General features: G+C 38.6%; 1 protein-coding gene across 1 annotated transcript in view; it reads right to left on the reverse strand.

Moving 5' to 3' along the window:
- LOC139718778 (cholesterol oxidase-like) overlaps nt 1–25,372 on the reverse strand; it is a 62,661-nt gene that overhangs the window by 33,427 nt on the left and 3,862 nt on the right. Inside the window, exons 2-5 of the mRNA XM_071630242.1 lie at nt 16,378–16,579; nt 13,646–13,688; nt 13,082–13,182; nt 9,823–10,039 (exon numbers count right to left, since the gene is read on the reverse strand). Of these exons, the coding sequence (XP_071486343.1) occupies nt 9,823–10,039; nt 13,082–13,182; nt 13,646–13,688; nt 16,378–16,579 (563 nt within the window). The remainder of the gene's footprint in view (nt 1–9,822; nt 10,040–13,081; nt 13,183–13,645; nt 13,689–16,377; nt 16,580–25,372) is intronic.

Genomic DNA, 25,372 nt, shown 5'->3' on the forward strand with positions numbered 1-25,372 from the left:
ACTGGTAGTCAAGGGTGTCGGTTTATGTTCATGACTGGGGGAGGTATGACCAGCTAGATGGCGTCGAAGTGACCAAGCATGGGAAGGATGTCCAAAATCTATCTAAATAGTACACACTGTGTAGAATACTCTTGTAAGATCGCGGGGCACGCGCGTATTGCATAGGGATTGTACATCGTGCCGCAAGCAGAAATACTACGTCGCATATCGCCTTTATCGGCGAAAATTGTGCCGGGTTTTGCCCTGGTAAATCATGAAAACTGCGTTGGTCAATGGTAAATTTCTTTCATGAAAACAATTGCGTTAATGAATAATCTTGTCTATGATATATGAAATGGTTGAAAATAATTTGCCTGATTTGTTTACAAGTTGGAAAAACTCTTAACAATGCTTAAACTGCCGCAAACGGGATATTTTACTCTAGTAGATATGTATAAAATCAGTGCTGCCAGAACCAGGGGTGCGAATTGTTTTTGCCCATGATTTTTTTTTTTTTTTATCTCCGATGCAAAATTTCAACAAAAAAAAAAGAGTAGATAAAAAATAATTATTATTTAGGGTCCGGCATTGAGGTCGCTCGCAGACTGAAGGGTTTTTTTTTGTTTTGTTTTGTTTTGTTTTGTTTTGTTTTGGTTTTTTTAGGGTCTGAAGGGGAGTGCGTTCGCACCCAACTCACCCCCCCCCCCCCGTGACGCCCATGGATTGTAAGTTACTGTACAAAACTGCAGAATGAACATGTCGACATTGTCGAGTCATGTTGAAAATGTGTTTTTTCAGTCAGAGCCAAAGAACCATACCTATAATCATTATCGTATTATCATAATTATTTCTCTTCTTCTTTTAACAATTTTTAATCTTTGAAAAATGCTGACGTACACCAGTACAAAGACAGTTAATAATCACAGTCTTAAACAAGATGAAAGGAAATTCAAAGTTATCTTTACTTAGGCATTCAACAATAGTGTACAGTCGTCCATGATAAAACATGTGATTTAATCACCCTCATTTTTTTTTTTACATTCGTTGGAACAACCTTTGAATTTCTACACATTTGCAGTTAACATCCGACACTTATGAAATGAAATGTTACCCTCATCCTGGGACTATTTTCAGGTTTATCAGGCGTGACACAATATTCAGCTCGTTACCCATGGGCAAATAATTTAGTAACGTGATATCTACATTTTGTTCTGTTTGCATTCCTCCCATCATCTTCCAAGTGATGTTTTCTTTTTTTCCTTTCTATCCATTAAAGAGCTAAAAGCAAATCTATCAGTTCTAACAAATTGAAAAAAAAAAACACTTTACAAATTTTCTTTCGAAACTCTTCATAGGTTGAAAACACCGTGTTACATGAAGGCAGCTAACTGCAGTTATACACATGTACGAGCTCGCTTCCTTAGAGAAAGTGAACGCTTTTGATATGTTGATTGGAGTTGAACAATACAGTCGAAGACCGGAGAATCAGGTTAGGGAAAAAACTCTTCCATGTAGTTTCTGGTGTTTTTTTTTCATTCTGTTTTGTTTTGCCTGTTTGTCTTTTTTTTTTTTTTTTTTGCTTGTTTGATTTACCTGTTTCGTTTTTCTTGTATTATTTCCTTCACATTTTGTAAAAGCGTTTGTTACTTATGTTTACACATTGAAATAAGCCTACACCATCAAAAGCGTTCAAAATCAGTAATTCTGTCAATAGTCATATTAACCATAGGCCCTACCTTCAAATGTTGTCAAAAGTGAAAACAGTTATTTTGCTTTTTTAGGCTTTTAAGGTAATCTACTCTTATTTTTCCCATACCTTAGTACATGTGCACTCAACCATTTCCTCTGAAGCAGGCAACTCCCACACAGACTTGGTATCTATATAGGTGTAGATCAGCGCCGAATCTCTATATTGCAATGCGCTGCCTTTGACGCACACTGTGTAGGCAAAGGTTGTCGTGAAAGAATACTTGTAAGAAGAAGTCCCCATATATAATGCCAAGTATCTGGTTTCTCCAGATGGGATGCTCATGGGATCTATATTGTTTTGAAAAGAGATTAAACAAATGGAAAAAACTCACAAACTCCGCATTACTAAATGTTATAATACTGTGCAGAGGCCGCCAAACAACAGGGCCGCACTCCCCACATACACAAGTGCACGCAATATTTGTGGCTTTTCTAAGACAGAAAAAAAAAACCAGGATGAAATATGATAAGCGAAAGTGTAGAAAAAAATGTAGGAAAACAAATTTTGAAGCTCTGTCAAAGGGCTTTTGACTAAATAACACGGCTAATAACCTTTTACGATTGAGACTTAGGAAAATAGCTCATGTGCCTGTGCGAACTTCTTCGCGTTTATGATTTTTCTTTGTTACTCCATTGATCGTAGTGAATCATTACCTCAATTATATGATCAAGTGAGTTATCTGTTGTTAATTTTTGTTAATTTTCTGTTGTTAAAAATTTTTGATCAATTCAACGCATTTTTTTTTTTGCAATTAAGCATACATGGACTAGAAACTCAGAAAGCACGTCATGATTTTTCCTGCTAAAAGCACTATAATTAAGAAACACACTCATACACACACACACGTGTGTGTATATATAGCTGGCTCCCATTCAATCGCTGTGTAGGCGCGAGTCCACCTCCCGCCGTATGCGAGACCATTGCGAGCCCCCCGTCCTTCGCACTTGCGTTTGCCCGGTCGCCAACCCCTCGCTGCTAAATTGAATGAAATGATTCCGAACTCGAATGCTCACGTGAGAAATTGAATTGATGATGCTTCCTCGCATTCCAACGAAATTGAATGCTCTCGACGAACATTTAATCTAAATGACTAATAGCTTGTCTTCTTATTGTGAATTTCATTTCATTTCCTTTCATTGCAACTTGAAAGACTCGATCATCAAATTAAATGATTACCTCATAAAAATGATTGCAAAAGCACTTGCGCACACAAACACAGACACAAACACACCCCAGTCAAAACAAAAGCAAGCAAACAAAAGAGAAAAGAAAAAATATATATCCTATTGTGCTTATCGCATGTTTGTGTTTGTGGAACGTCATGATTGCTGTAGATGGGGCAGAAAGAGGAAAAAATGGAGGGGAAATAAGAAAGAAGATACTGGTTAAAGATAGCGCGGTGTACGTACCGGAATCCCATAGGTTGGCGAGGGAAACGCTGTTACCGTCTATAGTCCATGGGCCAGGCCAGATATTGGTACCATCTGAGGTGGCAAAACCTTTTTGGTGTCATTTTGTTTGTCGGGCATAGATATGCTTATCAAGCTATGATAGCATTTTCAAATGAGTAGCTTAGTCATAGTAAATGAATTTTAAACCAATTTGGTCTCGTTGTTATATCCCTATACTTCTGAATCGAAACTAGCCGCTATACAAAGAAGAGCACTGTCTTCTGCATGTTCCATAGAGCTGTAAAATGCAGCTCTATGGTATGTTCACAGGTGTTCTGTTGTAAACGCGGTGCGCTTAGTCTTTATTCAAGGCAGCGAAGGGAATGTCCAAAGGTTATGATGTCCACAGCGCTTAGTCTTTATTCTAGACGGCGAAGGGAATATCCAAAGCGTATGATACAGTGAATATCCTTTTATCTAAAAACAACAACAACAGCAAAAGCAATTCCTCGTTAATTTTACCGTATCTTTCAATTATTTATCATTTTCCGGCAAAAACGCTACGGTGAAAACGCTGATACCACGCCAATGTCGCTTTATTTCCCTCCAACAATATAAGATAATGCAAAAACAATGTACCAGTACACTACGATACATTATAATGAATGATATTGTAAATGAACAGAGTGATTTTTGTTTAAAACTGATGTATTTGTTGATAGGGTAGTATAAAAACAGTATAGATAATCCCTTTTATGAGGAACTTTAGATATGATAAGGGTACATTGGTCTAGATAAAGACTACGTGCACCGCGTGACAGCTGTGGACATCATAACCCTTTGGATATTCCCTTCGCTGCCTTGAATAAAGACTAAGCGCACCGCGTTTACAACAGAACACCTGCGGACATACAGAAGGCAGTGCTCTTCTTTGTATAGCGGTTTAGTTTCGATTCAGAAGTATAGGGATATAAAAACGAGACCATATTGGTTAAAAATTCATTTATTATGACTAAGCTACTCATTTGGAAATGCTATCATAGCTTGATAAGCATATCTATGCCCGACAAACAAACTGACACCAAAAAGGTTGTGCCACCTCAGATGGTACCAACAACCCACTTTTCGGGTCTTGGCCCATGGACTACTAGTGGGTAAAGACACCGCCACTCTCCAACCGTGCCTTGATCTTCCGGAACCCAAGACGTCTGACCGGACGGCCAACAACACGAGCAATCAAACCAAAACCATTCATTTTTTCCGCACTGATCCCTGACGGCTGCTGCGAGCCCTGACGAGTAAGCTTGTGCCATGGGCACAGGCATGTAGGCGCCACGTGCTCGACAGGTGTCACGTACGTCTTGAGAAAAAGATCAGCTGCAAATGACTTCTAGCGTCGAGCAAAATTAAAAAAATATAAATTACATTTATTTCATAATTGGTATTGCAAAATAGGATTATCGAAGAGAGTGTTTATTTTTCACATGACTTCTTTTCCTAAACATCTTTTTTTTTTTTTTCAAAACGACAGACTTCTTTGTAGCTATTTTGTTCATCAGAAGAGATTAATGGAGTAATTATCGTTATCATAAGCATCTGTGTGCAAAAAGTTTCCAGTTTTGAGAGCAGTTTCGAGTTCTTAAAGTGTATGTATTTTGTGCTAGCACACAAGCACCATTCTTTTCCAGAATGTATTTGATAGGAGATGTGAAGAATAAACACTAATGCCATACAACTCTTAAATTACAGTAAAAGTCTTATTCAGTCACACATTGATGGTTACAACAACAATTTTTTCCAGAAAAAAAAATTGCAGTACGTTTGTCTGTGTTTGTGTCACTTCGTTTTATTTTGTTCTTTTTTTAATAAAGAAAGCAAGTATAATGACTCAGTACCTATGCCGGGTCGGACATGTGTTGTCAAATGTACAGTGGAAAGCATATCCGTGGAAACTGTATAGGGAAAAAAAACTGTTCCAATTTTACTGTATTCAAACGTACTGGCACACACACACACAAAAACACTAATGAATTTTGTTATTTTTCATTATGATTTGGTTTAGGGAATTGATATTTTGATTTACAGTAGACAGAAGCTATTTGATTAAACATCACAAAATGTATTAATCAGCCAATGAAAGGACAAAAATACCTTAACCCTAAAAAGACTGGCTTATTTTCATGCCTGGCAAGACTGGAGGAGGGAGCCCCCCCCCCCCCCCCCCCTCCAAGATCTTGGCGTTTAACCGCGTGGACGTTAGGAAAATTGGCACGCACGTGATTCACAAGGTAATCTACAAAACTGAAAAGGGAATTATCCGCAATTATTTCAATTTATTTTTGACAAATCAATCATGCTAGTTTATGTATAGATCCTGAAAATGCTGTACATCTGTAAATAAAGATTAAAATTTGCTTCTTTTTGGTCTATGTACTATTTTTAGGATTCTAATTGAAAATACCTTAAAAATAAGGCTGTTTCTTTTTTTCTTTTCATTTTTACAAAATTTCATACGCACTTCATTGTTAATGATATTTTGTTTTTAATCGGGTTTTTTTTTCGACGTTAGTCATCGGCGACACTATTCCGATCATAAACAAATTGATCTCAATCATTAAAGTAGAAATGATTATACATTTATGAATTTTGGCTAGAAACAGAATTTACATTGGATTTCTACATGAAGTCACGTGTGAACAATTTCGGGACTGACATGCACGTACAAAATTTGCGTAACTACAGAACCGCGTACTCGAGTGTTGCAAATTTGGTCTCAAAAGTTGGGCAAGACTTCAAAAATTAAGCCATGAAACGTCACGGTGCGAGATATTTTCGTTACGAATTTAATGTGAAAAATGTCAAGGGGCCCAAAAAAGCCCCCGCCCTCGCCCTTTCAAGATAAAAAAGGCGATCGTTTTAATCCAACAATTAATGTTAACGTTGGAAACGTGCAGATATCAAATATCTACGTATGAAATTAATAGACTGCACAATATAAGTAGTCCGTGAAATTTACAAATGCCTAAACGCCATAAGTTAATCGGTTATCAAGTAGCTCATTGTTTATTTCAAATTTGTATATAACAGGGAAATTTGATACAGTAATTGAGAAGAATAAAACATGAAAAGATGTTAGCTGCCTCCAACATAGTCGCAATAAGAACGGATCATTTTTCCCAAGTCTCTGATCGATACTTTGTATCTAATTTAGATTGTAAAGATCTTGTTTAAACTTGCAGATTTCATTGTAATGGGGAAGGGAATAACAGAAATGATATTATAATAATGTTTGCGTGTTTGTGCGTGTGTTTAAAAAGGAAAAAATAAGTGTTGACGAGAATACGGTGAGAAAATGGGAAAGCATGCCTTAACGAGGTAAAGAGCTAAGAGAGAGATAGATAGGTAGACAGATAGATATAAAGAGAGAGAGAGAGAGAGAGAGAGAGAAAGAGAAGAGGAAATTCCAGGGGACCACAGGGAAAGAAATCAAGAGTGTATTTACCAACTTCTTAGTACAAATTATGCATAGATCTTACATCACCTTCTTGATTTGTAGTAGACTGCGTCCAGTCTAATTTCGATGACGAATCAGTAGTCAAGGCTGTAATAAGTATAAACACAAATTACGCATTTTATTGTGTGGCACTCTGAGGGCGAAAGGTTTTACCACGTTCCTGTTTTTAAAGCTTTCAAGATAAGGAATGAGTAATTTCAGTTTCCTGAATGGTTGAAATTAAGCAGTGAAATTACATTGCCTTCTTGATTTAAAAAAAAAGAAAATAAAGAAAATAAAGGGGAAAAAACTCCTTTCATTTCAAAGTCGAAAACAAATCAGCAGTCAATGTTGATAGAGAATAATGTACAGATAACGCATTAAATGGTTTGGCTCTATACTTGAAATACTGACATATCAGACCTTCCCATTCGTTTGAAACTTTTCAAGAAATAAGGTGTATATAGTCAGGATGATTCTATACATGAAAATTAGCCACAGATTTCATGGGTTGCAGCATTACCCGTCTGATTAAAAGAAAACTGCGTCCATCCAGAAGTCGAAGGAGAGTCCGTAGTCAAGGCTGAAAACAATAAACACACATTTAATCTTGTAGTTACTTACCAGAAATCATGGCGCAGGCCATGTGCACGATTTTGTGAATCTTTCTTTATAATGATAATTTTAATTAAGGTGATAGAAGTAACAATAGTGATATCAATAACAAAAATGATAATAATAATGTCAACAATGATAATGATATAATTACATCTTGTATTGCCCCCAAAACCTCTCTTCATACTGCTCTAGACGCATAAATACAGAGCAAAATTAAGACAAAATAAAAAAGATTCTGATGATTTCTTTTAAAGAGTCACTTCACATCACCCCCTTATGTCATTACGAAGGCTATTACAGACTTTGGGGCGTGCGTAATAAATTATCTTTACCCCCATGATTAAAGGGACTGTACAGTACTGGTTGAGAGGAAGATAACATTCTTAAGTGAGATAACGAGAAATCTCTTATGAAATATGAAAGAGCATGTAATTTTTAGAAGAATTCAATATTTATTTGATGAGAATTGGTTTTCATATGGCCCAGATATAGAAACAAAATGATAATAATAAAAGGCGACAGGCCACGCTTTTTATAAGGATCTCTTTGTTCGACTTTTTTTTTTTTTGGATATCTCAGTCATTTTGATTAAAATACAAAGTTATAAAGCTTAAAGGTGGCTTCAGCATAAGACTATGCGTCATAACTGCACCAAGGTGGCATAATATAATTACAATGATTTCAAAGTCTATGGGCACAAGCAGACTATCGGCCTATCTAGCAGATTTTCAGGATTTGATTTTGAAATTTGATTTTAAAGAGAAATATCTATGTCGCTGGTCTATCTATTAAACAATTTTTGTTGAGAAATCAGTACTGATTTTCTTAAGGGTAAATAAATGTTTGAAATATCATTGATAAAAAATACATCAATGCACTAGAAAAATCCCGGTCAGAACTGATCCCGAAAAGGGTCCGTTCGGGTCACACTCCGTTCCGGGTCAAAAATGACTTGGAAATTGGTCATGAAGACCCGGAATGGAGTCACCCTGACCCAATTCATGACTCTGAATGGGGTCATATCTGACCCCATTCCTGGTCATATCTGACCCAGAACCGAGTGTGGCCCCAACAGACCCTTTTCCGGGTCAGACTGACCCTGATATTTTAGAGTGTGGACCATTATCTATCTCTAACACATCAATCCATCAATTATGTGCAATCTGTTTATTCATTTCATTTATTTTTCTTTCTAATTGGGACATGTTTAAGTGGTAGAAGTATTGTGCCCTGCAAATGCTGCAGTGATATCATCCTGTGAACATGATGTATTCTTGTGTTTATCAGAGTTCCAATTAAACCATGGCAACGGTATTTTCAAATACACACAAGGATGCAACGTATGCCACAGGGACAATAGAAAACATCTCTTGTTTTTTTTTTTTTTTTTTGTTTTTGTTTTTGTTTTTGTTTTTGTTTTTGTTTGTCAGTTTGCATATCATGATGCAGAGGTCTTTTCATGCATCATGTGATTTCTTGCAGTAGATCCGCTGGGCCCTACAAATGGCGTAGTGGAAAAGAACCCCAAGATCGGAGGACCCGAGTTCAAATCCCGCCCAGTGCTTAAATCCTTGTTCAAAACGTTTTACCCACCATATCCCTCTCGACCCAGGTGTATAAATGGGTGCTTGGCAACACTAGTGTTATAATAATGGCAGGGCCCTCTCAATGGTAGAGCAGTGGCGACACTGAAGAGGCTACCCAGGGTAGATAAGACCTCATTATATTGTTAACTCTAAGTGCAACATTGCAATTCGGTATGAAACTTCCCTCTTGGGGTAGTTTAATCTTTCACAAGCACACACACACACACACACACACACACATACACACACACAAACAGACATGACAGAGAGAGAGAAAAAATCACATGAATAGATGAAATCGACCTAATATACTAATGATGCACAGGATAGAGTGTGTTAGTGAAGGTGCGGCGCGCTCGAGAGTATTGACAATGGTGCGACATGCACGAGGCGCAGCCGAGTGCATGTTTGCAACCGTTGTCAATACTCGAGAGTGAGCCGCACCTTCACTAACGCCACGAAATAATCCTGTGCATCATTTGTTTTATAAAATGGGTCGAAAACTAACAGCATTATTCACGTACCTTTGTGGGTCAATACCAGTCAGCTACATGTAGCACTCGCTCAAAAGTCAAGATGTCCGAAGATGTTCGTCCCAAACATTTACGCACGTCGCACTCGGAAATCCCGCACACTGATAAGTACTGTACGTACGCATAAGAGTATACGTACGCCACGTACTGTTATGCACAAGAAAGGCCGCCGGCTGTTGTGGCAGCCCGCGGCCCGAACTAGAAGTTGTTTACAGGATTGACAGCGCGTATAGTAGCGCGTGACGCACTTGTAACAACTGATTGAGTGCGCACTGCTAGTGTAAAACATTGTGACGTACGTCAGGCCAGGGAGGTGGAAGAGAGACTCTTCTTAGTGCTTACCTGAAGAAAATAATGCACGCACACGTGACTCATTTCAGCGCTTCCAATTGGCTACATTCTTGAACCCATTTTATAATATAGACTATTACCCTACTACCCCACCCCCTCCCTATCAGCCTTCCCAGCATGCCTCACCGGATGGCCCATCTTTCTTGAGGCACTCCGCCAGTTTGCTGTACACCCCAGACAGCATGGGCATGGCATCAGAGAACAGGGCGAGGTTATGTGCATCGGTTCCTCTTGTGAAGAAGGGTGCACGGTGCTCTGGCAGGAGGTACTTCTCTGTCGCAGGGTTGATGTCGACCAAGCGGGCAACTGACATGCAGCCGAGCCATTCTTGTACGTACCTGAAGTTTGAGAAAAAATAATCAACGACTGTCATCTTGACTTGCCCACAATTCTTTTTTTTATTCAAAATACAAATTCAAATTCAACTTTTTTCTATTTCAGATGCTTTCACGAATACATTACATTTGCAAGACAAACGTAGGAAAAATATATATTATGTGTATATATATATCTATATATATATATATATATTGTAACGAAATTCGGTGGAACCGATTCGATTTTACTGTTCGATTAGTATTTTTATGATCGATAGTGTCTATAACATAGAAAGGGGCACAATATCGAAACGTTGGACAAACGTTTCAAGGTGGTAGTGCATCATTATGAGTTTAAACATTTATTATTAGATATATGGTTACTTGTTTGTCATGGGCAAGTTTGGATTATTTTAATACCAACTCCGGTTTAGACCGATGATACATGCCGAATTATAGTAACCATGTACAAGAGATACTGCTAAAATGTATAATTGTTGTACGAATTTAATAACCACGCCAACATTGTAAATAATTTGAAGTACTACTGCGAGTATTTTCCGCGTCGCTCACGGCCGTGCGGGATTGCCTCCTTACTCCGCGATAGGAGGAGAGGCATATAAAGTGGCCGTTGTGTGACATAGTCCGCAACAAGTAGCCCGTGTATGATACATTTCCAATGTGTTGTTATTGTTTGCTTCTACATGTAATAAACTGTACATGTGTTCCTGTAATGCTGACTTCACTGTGTCTTCTTGAGTGTTCTACCACGATACAACAGCTTGGAGAGTAGAGGTACATGTTCCTGAGAAGACCAACTAGCAAGTCATTGGATTTCGGGTATATTGGTAATGTGACTTGTCGCATAGTCCGTGCCCAATCCAAGTTCCAGTCGTCGTCATTGGATTTCGGGTATAATGGTAATGTGACTTGTCGCATAGTCCGTGCCCAATCCAAGTTCCAGTCGTCGCCTGAGGAAGTTGGTAACGGTGCGATACCAGCACTTTACCCCGTGCCATCAACGACACCTGTGCCACCATATGGTTGTGAAAGGTGTTCCACGTTAGCGTGACTGAGTTGGTAGCAAAAGTCGGTAGCAGAGTTGGTAACAAAACTTGGTAGCAGAACTTGGTAGCAAGAGTTGGTAGTAAAAGTTGGTAACAAACTAGACGTACCAATTTAACACCATCTACAACTGACGTTTGGAAGTGACATTATCTAAGTGATGCTGAACTTTGTATGTGTGCCGCTTGTGTTGGTGAGCTGCTTCTGACACAACATATTACATGGTAGACACAGACTGGTAGTTTTAATGATTTAAAGGGATCATTGTAAACTGCAACAAAACGAACCCCGCCTACTCGGCCATCCTGACACGGCTCGCGGAGACATTTGTACAGACAGTCAAATACACTCTCTTAATTCACGACGAGAAGGCGAGTTCGTCACACATGGTGTCAGGAGTGGGATCCCTATTTGTAACTTTTGTATGAATAAATGTAGTTAACTGTGTTTTCACTATGGCACGCGAAACGCCATTGTTGGAGTTGTCACTTTTGCTGGAGAGCAAGATCAGCGAAATCGACGACTTAATTGCTCAGGTGTCAGAGTCGGTGCGCAAACAAACTGAAGTAGCACCAACTTCGGTTTCTAACTTACGCTGCTCACCGATGACACTTGGAGGGCGCCCTAACCAGTCGTCACTGCCACCCTCACCAGTGGTGTCACCTCAGCTGTTTGGAGATGCGAATAGAGAGGTGGAGTTGTCAGCTCCGCCATCGGCAAAGCTACTACCTCAGCAGCATCAAACTCCAATTCAGCAGTCGCATTCATCTCGTACAAGTGACCAGCCTGTTACATTTGGAGGACAACCAGATGTAATGCCACACCAGTTTGGCCCGAACCAGCGACGTCGAACAGAGCTCTGGGACCAGAGACGTCATTATGATGTTCAGACCAACGGAACCAGCAAACCGGCTGTCATACCAGACAGATATGATGGCAAAGGACCTGTGCTGGACTATCTTTGTCATTTCGAAGCTTGCGCTGGAGTTAACCGCTGGACGGAAGTGGAAGCTCTTCAATATTTGGCTGCCAGCTTGAAAGGAGCTGCTGTCAAAGTACTAGCACAGCAGACGGGACGTCAGTTGACGTACCAAGAACTCGCGAACCGCCTGAAGCACCGCTTTGGACCTGTTTCGCATTCAGAAGTATTCCTGGCTGAACTGCGTACCAGGCGACGCAGACCGAAGGAAAGTTTGCAGGAGCTAGGACAGAGCATTCGCGAGCTTACCGCCATGGCATATCCTGAATTCGAGGAAGCGGGCCAAGATAAATTGGCTCGAGGTCACTTTCTCGATGCTATAGTTGACCGGGATATCCGAATCGGCCTTTTCCGGGCTCAGCCTCGTACGCTCGACGAGGCAATCCAAGCTGCTCTCAACACAGAAGCATTCCTGCGGATGGAGAGCGACCGTCGACAGTATAACCGTGTCTTGCTGTCACAGAAGGAAGATAACGTAGTGGCTGTGAAGGAAGAAGGCACTGCTGACAAATCCATGGGGGTGTGTGAAAATAACACCACTCTCATGATCGAAGCAGTCAGCGATCTCATCATGAAGAGGGAGAAGGAACAACCAGCGCCAGTGCCGAGAAACGACTTGGCATCAAAGACTGAGACACTTCCTAAAAGCGAACAGAAGGAGGACAGTCAGCCTTCTGACAACAAGGAGGACACAGCCAAGGAGGGTACGAATCCTCCAGACGACGGGTGCACACCAGCCAGAAAGGCACCCGAACCAGAGACATCTCAACCGTCACTACCTAGTTCCGCAGCTTCACTTCTGTCATCCACGTTCCAGAAAGGACTGTACGTGAATTTGAACGTGAATGGGCAGGAGGTGATGTTTCTGGTAGACAGTGGTGCATCGCAGTCATATGTCTCAGAAGGAATGTACCTGCGAATGAGACCTGAACGAAAGCCACCACTTGAACCAGTGACAAGCATCGTTCGTCAAGCAGATGGATCTCGGTTGAAAACAAAGGGACATGCAACCATGGAACTTCAGCTTGGCTCCTGCTTGTGCTATGTCGACTTGGTAGTAGCTGACATAAGAGCTGAGGGCATCCTTGGTCTGGATCTCTTGATTGGTCTGGACACCACGCTAGATTTCGAGAACATGCAGCTGCATACTCCATGGGTATCTCTCCCATGTATAAACAATGAGAGACAGATATGTGCAGCAACGACAGCACCGACGTTGGTAAAAGGGACAGCGCCAGCCAACCTTACCAGCCTTGCTGAGGACGACACAGAGACCACGCCTCTCGACGAAGGTATAACTCAGAATTGTGTGCCGCCACATCTGGTGGACTTCTGTCAATGCAGTTTGACAGAAACTCCCCCAGAAAGCAATTCATCGGCATACCAGCTTCTGAGAGACGACTCAGAGGTGTTCTCTACAGGCCGAGCAGGGACACGTGTCAGCGTCAGCGCGACAGCACCAGTGGTTGCGGGAAAGCTACCTAGTGGACATCGCCGGTGTGACGACTCTTCCTCACCTGCACGCTATTCTCGGTCACCGGGAAGGCCACCTGATTATCTACCCCGATCGAGGAGCCGCTCACCTTTGAGGCACGCCCGTTCCTCTCGTCATACATCGGCTTCATTCTGGCACACCATGCAAGGGTGAAATGTGACATTCCTCGTGTCGACCTGTCTGCTGCAAGGGAGCAGCCAAGTCAGAAAATCAAACGAAGAGACTGTTGAACTCTTAAAAGATGAGTTTGCGACGAACAATTATTAGTCTGTGACAGTTGGACAGCTTTGAACTAAAGACTGTAGTTGTCTAATAACGTTGTTATAATCTGTACGTAGTTTTGTACAGAACAAGCGTACAGAAATGTTTGCAGTACTGTAGTACATTTTTGTTGTCATTTTTTGCTCTCTATGTGTTTCGGCTCCAGGGACGAAGCCTGCATGGGGAGGGAAGCCATGTAACGAAATTCGGTGGAACCGATTCGATTTTACTGTTCGATTAGTATTTTTATGATCGATAGTGTCTATAACATAGAAAGGGGCACAATATCGAAACGTTGGACAAACGTTTCAAGGTGGTAGTGCATCATTATGAGTTTAAACATTTATTATTAGATATATGGTTACTTGTTTGTCATGGGCAAGTTTGGATTATTTTAATACCAACTCCGGTTTAGACCGATGATACATGCCGAATTATAGTAACCATGTACAAGAGATACTGCTAAAATGTATAATTGTTGTACGAATTTAATAACCACGCCAACATTGTAAATAATTTGAAGTACGACTGCGAGTATTTTCCGCGTCGCTCACGGCCGTGCGGGATTGCCTCCTTACTCCGCGATAGGAGGAGAGGCATATAAAGTGGCCGTTGTGTGACATAGTCCGCAACAAGTAGCCCGTGTATGATACATTTTCAATGTGTTGTTATTGTTTGCTTCTACATGTAATAAACTGTACATGTGTTCCTGTAATGCTGACTTCACTGTGTCTTCTTGAGTGTTCTACCACGATACAACAGCTTGGAGAGTAGAGGTACATGTTCCTGAGAAGACCAACTAGCAAGTCATTTGATTTCGGGTATATTGGTAATGTGACTTGTCGCATAGTCCGTGCCCAATCCAAGTTCCAGTCGTCGTCATTGGATTTCGGGTATAATGGTAATGTGACTTGTCGCATAGTCCGTGCCCAATCCAAGTTCCAGTCGTCGCCTGAGGAAGTTGGTAACGGTGCGATACCAGCACTTTACCCCGTGCCATCAACGACACCTGTGCCACCATATGGTTGTGAAAGGTGTTCCACGTTAGCGTGACTGAGTTGGTAGCAAAAGTCGGTAGCAGAGTTGGTAACAAAACTTGGTAGCAGAACTTGGTAGCAAGAGTTGGTAGTAAAAGTTGGTAACAAACTAGACGTACCAATTTAACACCATCTACAACTGACGTTTGGAAGTGACATTATCTAAGTGATGCTGAACTTTGTATGTGTGCCGCTTGTGTTGGTGAGCTGCTTCTGACACAACATATTACATGGTAGACACAGACTGGTAGTTTTAATGATTTAAAGGGATCATTGTAAACTGCAACAAAACGAACCCCGCCTACTCGGCCATCCTGACACGGCTCGCGGAGACATTTGTACAGACAGTCAAATACACTCTCTTAATTCACGACGAGAAGGCGAGTTCGTCACAATATATATTATGTATATATATATATATATATATATATATATATACATATACATATACAGCATGTGAGGGATCAGAAAAGGTCTATCGAGCTGGAATTCTTTACAATTAATACGATGTATGTCACAAGTTGTCATAAATGTGTACAAACGGGTAGATACAGTAAATCATGTATTGAATGGTTAAATGTGTGTCTGTGTATTTTGGATTACAGTAACCTGTGCCCATTGATTTTTATCGGAGGAGTCATTCATCGGTTCATCGAGGAGCATTCATCTGTGCATCGAACATCATCCTCGGCCAATTTCAGGGGATTACATGGACCTTGTGATTGTACATTTGGTTGTTACACACGTAAGTGATTACATTGTCATTGTATTGATGCATAAGTAATTGTGTAATAATTAAACTGATTTACAAGTCTGTGCACAAAGTATTTAATAAACTGCCTGAACATTAGCTTACTGGGTCTTTTGTGCAAGCATTCTCAGTGTGATTTGGGTCGTAACATATTGCAATAGAGAAATGCAATTACAGAGTACAAGCATAATGGTTGAGAAATATTAAGCAACAACATAGTAAGCATGATAAGTAAGCAAAATAATTTGATATGAATCAAATACTTTTAAAAGAGACTGTGTGCAGAATTATCAGTTTATCTGATAATCCTTTCCGAGTTGCTACTGCGTTGACATCCCGTTGTCGTTCCACATAATTCATTACAAAGAAGAAAAAGTGTCTTGAATAGACATTTAACTTCAAAGTCTAATTTTCTTCAAAAGTAGAACTCCAATGTTTGCTTTTCCATCATTCATTTCTAGTGGCTTAGGATCTACCAATTTGATTGGTTTATCAATTCAAAGCCAAAAATTCGGTCTTTCAGAATTCAACCCAAACTTTAAACAAAAAGAAGTTGAAAGACATCATTCTGATTGCTTTTTGACAGTTTTGTGATGCAGGGTCTAATATATGAAAAACGCCATTTAAAGTATAGATTATTTTCAACGTCACAGACATTAATGATTTCATCAAACTTTGTAGTACTTCACGCTCAGATTGAATTAGAACACATAGTGTTTGCCAGCGATGGCCAGGGTTTATTTTAAAACACAACCAATCAGATATCCATACCGCTCCTTGAGTCCTGCTGCATTGGCAATCTCCTGTGCTGTGCTCTCTTGGTCTTTCAAGTGTACCAAGGCATCAAAGATGCCAGTCTCAACCCCAAGGGACACAGCGAGTGCCACAAAGCCGTGTGTTAGAATGGTGCTGAACCTGTCTGCGAACGCCTCGCTCGTTTCTTCCTTAGCCCTTGACTCAGCCATGATGAGATCTGCTGAAGCAAGAAACAATCAAACGTACAAAGTCAATTGATCAATCAATTAACCCTTTAGCAAATGATAATCTGCAGATAATGTTATTAAGGTTCCCCGGAAGGTACAGCAATATTGCCCTCACCTACACAACTTTCTTTCAATAAGGTTAACCCGTTCAATACGGGAACCTCGTGGCCTGTGTATTAAGTGTATGGGGATTTCAGAATTTAGTATGGAATGGGTTAAAAAAACACTGCCTGTTTATGTTTGTATATTGTAAGTTATTTGAAAGCCTAATAAGACTTCACCAGGAGAGTAGTGTGTCACAGAGGTAATTCTGACATACTTTTGTTGACCCTTGAGCTTTTCCAAATTACGTTATTATGATATATCAAAACAAAAAAATAATCTGCTTTTTTTTTTAACGGAAGGGAAGTTTTGGGCATTCTAGAGAGTAAAAAAACATGCGGTTTCAGTGACTAATGGGTTATAAAGCTAGAAAGATCTGTTCTCACTGCTGTAGCAGACATCAGAGGGGCTGCCAACATTCAATTCAATTCAGTTCAATTCAGTTCAATTCAATTCAATTCAATTCAATTCAATTCAATTCAATTCAATTCAATTCAATTGAAATTAAATTCTATTTCCAATAACACCTGTTTGTTGTTTCACAAATTCAATGATAACAAAACTTACAATATATTACAAAAAATGCATGAAACTTTGATGTTAAAAAAAATGGATGAGTTAACAGCATTTGAGAAATGCAAAGGGGCTTGCAACTGGGGGAGGGGTGGTATGTTAACATGAGAGTGTGAGAAATGTGTGAGATGCATGACAGGCGGCAGGCCCGCATCAGTCCTCCTTGACAACACACTATCAGAGCATCTCTTTTCTCTGATACACTTTTCTTCCTGTACTCCAGATTAATATAGTGTTGCTTTTGTCTCACCATAATTATCATATTGTTATGAAATATGGGGCTGTACATACCTGTCAAGCTTACAGAAACTGCCTGTACATTGTATCAGCAGAAGAAAAAAAAAAACATTATCAGGATCTTATCTGGGTGACATTATAGTGCTCATGCTGATACCATATCGTGAGTTACAAGTTGTTAGATGTTAATGTGCTCTAACAATATGATAAATCTTTACAAACATAAATGGAAATTTATCTTCAAATTTCAAGCATATTATAATTTCAGAGGCACAATACAAGGTTGCATGATCTGACGCACATTTCAGGACATGAAACATTTTTCTTTCAACAAACCATCACTTACGTGGGCCCTAAGCTGTGGAATAAATTCCAAAATAGTCATAAAAACTTCGCATCATTAAGATTTTTTTCTTTTTAGTATAAAAGATACTCTAGTCACTTGTTATGTTTTATAACTCTACAATTAATTCAATCTATAGAACTTGTATTCTTGTAATTTTCCCAACACAGGACTGACTGTATCATGGAATACATCAGTCCTGAACAGCCCAAGGGGGGGGGGGGGGAGGCATATTGTGCCTCCATATAACTTTGTTATTGTTTGATGTTTTATCGTGATATTTGGCACATGGGTAGAGCATTTCACACTCTACATGAATGCACATTTGACTTTTCTCAAGGTCACCAATAGAGGGAGCTTTTACTAAAATTTAAAGAAATGCACAGGAAATATGCTAAAAACACTATTTTTCTGTATTATCTCTTTATCTCAAGTGTACGTTTAATTATGGATCAATCATTTTCATATTTGTCACAAATGAAGTGCAAGTTGAAGCTCATTATTTGTTATGATTAGAATTTCTCAAGGTCACCGCATGGGGGTGGTATTCAAAACAACATTAAGAAATACATTATGAGACCTGTAATGTATTGTTTGGGATACTAGTAGTTACATGAATAGTTATCCCGTTTCACATTTCCATAATATTAGAATTTTAAATTTGCAAATTGATAATGTGATAAAAGATATAACTTATTTGGGTGAAGGAATCAAAATGACACAAAATAGAATGGCAAGTTTTGGAAAATACTATTGTTTTCAATTATCTCTATTATGTATTGTTTTATGCCTTTGTCACATAAAAACAAAGGAAATAATTGGAAAAAACATTTCAGGGCCATAAGCCATCTACCTATCCCAAAAACCCGGTACAGCCCTTTACACCTACATTTCTATCTATCTATCTATCTATCTGTCTGTCTATCTGTCTGTCTGTTTGCCTGTCTGTCTGTCTATCTATCTACCTGCATCAAATTGTCATCTGTACAGTTTCTGTACGCGACACAAAATTCTTATCTACCTCTCCATCTATAATGATATGTCTTATATCTTTGCCATATACATTAAACACTCTCTGCACATAATACAAGATTATCATCTACCCCTACTATCTGTTCCTTCAACTAGACAGGAAAATTCGTCTCTCAGGAGTAATATTAATAGTTCTCGATAGGGGAGGGATTCCGTGAAGCCAGATGCAGTCTGCATGGAACCAAGGCAGAACATTATGTCTCCAAAGATACTCATACACATGACTGATCTTTCAGTCTAGTGGCAACCAGGCTATTGGACGGCTACTCTGGTACGGTGGTCGTTCATCCGCGCGGCTGCGCTGCATAATAAAATATATTATGCAGGACGTGCATAAGACACTACAGTGTTCACATACAACATGCATGTGATACAATAACATTTGACATATCCTTTGAGGTCTATTTTTAGACATGGTGCAGGCTATTACCATAAACTTCTGCCATATTCCTCAGCCTAAAATAAAAAAAATGGTTACCAAATTCTTCACAGACCAATGCTGAATATTCCTGGAGGTTCAGGTACGGAGACAACAATGGAGCGAGGTCAGATTGGAAAGAGCTGGAGGTGGATGCGATCTAGAGCATGAAGAGAACAGACTGCCAAGTCTAGTCATATACTGTCACATCCACTTGAACTCCGAAGGTTCTGTACCCGAGTACTATGTAGCTAGACGTGTATACAGTATACAAAGATACATCTTTAAAACACATCGTGATTTTGTCGTTCTTATACATACCACAAGTGAACTTTCGCACTGTACAGGATTGCTGTATTTTCTCTGTCCCTTCCGATCCGCCCGACGACTAGCCTTTTGTCAAGGCCATCTCGCTGTAACGGGCGAGCGAAGCTTGCCCAGCCGAGAGAACCCTACTCAGCTGGGCTGTCTTCATCTGGCAGCGAGAGGGCCTTGACAATAGGCTATACCTGACGACCTGCAGTGCCCCTTGCAAACGATGCACATACCAACTGTACAGTGCAGTGGGCGAGATTGCCTTTACAAGTATGGCAGTCACGTGAAGGTGTAGATCATAGGAGTCAAAGGGCAAGGGTTAAAGGTCAAGTGAAAGTGCTCAAATTCCCAAATACTTGCTCTCTGAAACAATGTCTTATGAAGGGTTCTAAATGAAACCTAGTTCAAAGAATGTAAACGTTCAACGCATTTGAGGTTATTTTATGTAAAATTTTCAAACGTATCATTCTTTTTTTTTAAATCATGTGAATCTGTCGGATCAGATTATCAAGACGTAGACCTACAGACCTATTGGGAGGACCATGCGATATAGCGACATTAATTTGCAGTTTTTATCTAACATAATAAGGAATGTAACTCTCACCAGTCCTGTAATTCTGTAAAAGTCACACAAAAATTTTGAGTAACTACGTGAATCAAGCGAAGAACACTACGGACGTGCAAGCGCGCCGGAACACTTGGTTTGTTTTTGTTTTGTTTTTGTTTTTGTTTGTTGTTGTTGTTGTTTTTTTTTTGGGGGGGGAGGGGCCAAATCTGGACGGGGGCACATTCATATGACAAATTTCTAGGGAATTAACAAAGTAAAAATTCACTGCGAAGGACTATGATCATAACTAATTATGAAAACCATTAATTTTACTTAATACGGGCAGAGCGAGGGAATGCTGTTTTTTTTTTTTCATTTATGAATTTGACAATTAAACACACGAAAAACTCTTTTGCCGCCCATGAACATAAACATATATAATGTATATATATATATATATATATATATATATATATATGTTAATGGGGGGGGGGCAAATGCCCCCTCTGTCCCCTCCCCCTTCCAGCGCCAATGGTTATATTGCATGAAAAGAAAAGCTCGTCTTCTCCTAGCTGCCCTGGACCGTGCATGGCACCCCCACTGTGGATTATAGTGATTGTGCATTGCGAGGACGGCTACTATTTCGTAAACTTTAAAGACTGCCAGTATCTGTTGTAGAAAGTGCAAATATTCCACCAGCTTTTCTCTTCAAATGCGCTCGAAAGAGTGATAAAAAACCTTAACGAAACAAACGCAAAGCATGAAGAAAATAAACTATAAAGAACAATTAAAAGCATCTAAAAAGTGTGTAAGGCCTACAATCACCTCACAAAATTATCCCGCTAGTCCAGCAGCAATAGACGTACTATCAGTAACTAGTAATCCTTCTGGATTAATCCTTCTCGATGCATTTACATCTGCTATGTTTTTTTCAGTACTGTATGTACCAGGTTTTCTAATTCGTAGAAAGTTATCATCTAAGAGGCAAATCATGTAGCTTGGTCGTGCAAAGCATTGTACATACCATGGCTAGCTCTTCAAATAAAACAACAACAACAAACTTACTCATCCCTATGAAATATTCCAGTACTTACAATTTATCATATGCTACAATTATTCTCATAAACGGACATGTCTTTTAGGGTCTACAGAACAATAATACAGGACACAGTACACACCAGGTAGTCATGTAAAACTCGTACAAAATGCTCGTGTAAGCAAATTGGCCGCCAGGTTAAACTATTCTTATCTATATGAGATCACATTGTTTCACAAATATTGCTTCCTGCTCATGATGCATGTGATTTGAAAATATGAAATTCAAAGCTTAAGGTGTCCAACAGCCCCTTTTTTAATCATACACCTATACTCACCACTTATCTCCATAAAACTCCGTCACAAAAAAAAACAACCCACCCCACGTCAAACCTCCCCCCCCCCCCTGCCTCCAACAAAAATCAGTTATACAAAGAGCTGATCTTATTACGATACACGTGTAGGACCTACAAACGAACACAACACAGATACACTTACATTTTGACATTCAAACGCAGTTGATTTTTTCTGTCATATCAATCAGTTTTCATTTTAATACATAAAGAGATGCAATTGTCAGTGGCACAGAAAATATGAACCATAAATATTACATTACCTCCTTTGTATGTATCAAAGACTCATGATGTGTAATATTAATTACGAGACACAAAGCACATTGCAGCGCCAAGCTTGATAACCAGCGATGGCAACAATTAACCTTTTTGGCGGTGGCTGCCGGTCACGTTTTATATTACAGAGGTTCTTCTTATTAAGCGCGGAGATAGAAAATCGTGTATTTTCAGACGTGACGTTTCCATCTAAAGGCAACAAATCTTGTCCTCTTCGTCGATAGCCGTCGGAGGGGCTCTCTTCAAAGGGCCTAAATCAGTCGCTTCTGCGGTATAAGATGTCCAAGCAGCTGTCGTTTTCTGGAAATCAGAGTAATTTTCTCTCAAGATGGATACACTTCGGGAGAATTTTGCCGTTGTTCGATCATGGAGAAGACGATTCTGGACAACTATCTGTATGATCTTATTCATCAGTAAGTATTTCGAGGCAGAATGTCTATAAGGAGTAATTATTCAGAAAGTTCCTTTAGTCTGAAAATGAAATCGGGGTTGCTATTCCGAAACGCAAATTTCTCTTACCTAGACGTTCATTGATCTGAACATTTAAACAGAATAGTATTCAGAAAATGGAAATGGGTTCTAATTCCGAAGGTTCACCGTTAACCCCATGATGGGAAGAGGGTGCTTATTAACAAAACTTGGAAATAACGAATTTGTTACCTCTTGCGGGAAGACCCCGTATATCGATACCCACGAGTCATACAGCCCACGAGTTTGACATTGAACTCATGGGCTATACTACTCGTGGGCTGTATGACTCGTTGGTGTCGTTTTCACGAAGTGCACTCGCAATAACTTCCTTTATTCCATTTTCGGATTGACGAACCTTCTGAATAACGAATTGTAACCGTTTTCACTTCAATAAATGTAGTGTATTTTTTTCTATTTACTACTTCATTGGGTCTCAACTCCTAAGCTGTGCTCTTCTTTTAGAGGTTGGCCTTGTTACATTTCCACGTTCGTGAACATAGTTTGTTTGTTTGCTTGCTTTTATTTCTGCATTCAATCAGATGCAATTTGAATACAAACTTCAAAAAATACAAAGACAAAGAATAACAAGTGCAGTGAAATAAATCGATAACAGTACATAGGCCTAAATAGATACACATAGGCGATTGCATTGAGCAATGTAGATACACAGAAACATAAAATAAGATGTATAGTATTTTTCAGTAAACAACAGAGATCATTGAATGCAGGAGACCACCATCATAAGTGATTAAGCTTGAAATGGATGGAGGCCTCATAAAATGACTATCCAACAACATAACTCTCTTGGAGGAAGGTGATCAGGTGAGTGCAGTGCAGTTGCAGGTGAGAGTGCAAGATGTAGTTGAAGGAAGAAAATAGAGATTGACAATCATTTACTATAAATATTTGTTAGCTCAATTGATTTGGAGAATATAATTGTATCAAATATCATTTTAGTGAAGCTTTCAAAGAATAGATACTTGAACAGGACTTTATATTATCCGGGAGATTATTCCAAATGTCCGGACCCGAATGTCTTATAGATTTATGTGTCACTAATAATTTGGGATTCAAAAGGTGGAAATTTCTACATATACGAGTAGGGTACGAATGGACAGAAGTATTGAAACTAAACATGTTATCAAACGATGATGGAAGTTGATCATATATATATTTAAACATAATTACTGCTACTTGAATAATATTCAAATCAAAAACCTTCAATGTTTTAAGCTCATGAAATAAAGAATCAGTATGAGCCAGAAAATGCGATCCTGTACAAATACGTATAACTTTCTTTTGTAATTTGTATTTAGAATTTATTTTGGTAGAGCCGCAAGTACCCCATACAACATTGCAATAACTTATATATGGGAGAATTAGGGAATTATATAATAGAAATAAAGTTGAACGAGGAAGAAAGAACTTCAGCTTGGAAATTATCCCTATATTTCTAGAAATACACGTTGCAACATAATGCAAATGCTCATTCCAAGTCAAACTTTCATCTATATATACTCCCAGAAATTTTGAATTCGTTTTCTTTTCTAATGGGATATCATCAATGTTAATATGTATCAGCGTATCTTCATTATGAGAATGAAGTTTGAAATAGATGAAGTGAGTCTTTTTTATTATCAAAGAAAGTTTATTAGACTTAAACCAATTTGATACTTTACTAGTTTCAATATTTAAAGTATCATTTAAAATCTTAAGATCTTTATGAGAATAAAATATATTATTATCATCAGCAAATAGAACAAAAGAGAGAATAGAGGGTGTATTAATGATATCATTGACATAAAGAAGGAATAATAGTGGGCCCAGAATTGAGCCTTGACGAACACCACATGTAATTAAAAGGGGGTCAGATTCACAACCATTAAAAGTAACATATTTTCTTCTATTAGTTAGATAATCTTTAAGCCATAAAAGTACTTGTCCTCGAATACCATAATGACTAAGTTTGGAGAGTAAAATAGAATGGTCAAGAGTATCGAATGCCTTACTCAAATCACAAAATATACCTGCAACATGTTCTTTGTTTGCAAAAGCACTCGTAATTTTATCGTAAATTTGTATTAGTGCTAAATCAGTTGAATAATTTTTTCTGAAACCATATTGATTGGGAATAAGTAAATCATACTTATTAATGAATTTAAAAAGTCTATTATAAACAATATTTCTGAAATTTTGGATATACTAGGCAACAAAGAAATAGGGTGATAATTACTAATTTCATGAGGATCATCTTTTTTATGAACAGGATTAACTTTCGCTAATTTCAGCAGATCAGGAAAAATACCTTGTGATAAAGAAAGATTAAATATATGGCTTAACGATTCTGCAAGTGGATAAACTATTTCTTTCAATAACATCATACTTATTTTATCAAAACCACAAGATTTAGAGCTATTTAAAGATTTAGTGATACTAATGATTTCACTGGGACTTGTTGGATTAAAATAAATAGACTCTTGATTTTGGTCAAAAAGATAATGTGTAAAATGAGCATAAGTATTGTTAATTTTAGTAGCAAGTTCCGGACCGATGTTAACGAAAAATGAGTTAAATGAATTAGCATACATATTGGGATCATTTATTTTAATGCCGTTTAATGTGGTATCATCCGTTGGCGGAGAATCAGGCTTTTTCCCTAGGACCTCTTTGATGATTTTCCATGTTGCATTGATATTCGAAGAAACCTTTTTCATTCTATCAAAAAAATATAATCTACGGGATAAACGAATCAATTTTCTCAATTTATTTCGATAAACTTTATACATAATCAAATTAAATTCAGTTGGGTTACGAATATGTAACTTATACAAAAAATTACGAGTGTTTATAGATTTCAAAATACCTTTTGTAATCCAAGGATTTCTTGGTTTACTTCGGTTACTTTTTATTCTACATAAAGGAATATTTTTTTTCATAATAATACAACAATTTATCATTATTTATCATTATTATTCCTTCTTTATGTTAATGATATCATAAATACATCCTCTCTTCTCTCTTTTGTTCTATTTGCTGATGATACGAATATATTTTATTCTCATAAAGATCTTAAGATTTTAA

Source organism: Diadema antillarum, unplaced genomic scaffold, assembly GCF_040938485.1.
Source record: "Diadema antillarum isolate AM-2024a unplaced genomic scaffold, OU_Dant_1.0 scf00000099, whole genome shotgun sequence".
NCBI classification, from domain to species: domain Eukaryota; kingdom Metazoa; phylum Echinodermata; class Echinoidea; order Diadematoida; family Diadematidae; genus Diadema; species Diadema antillarum.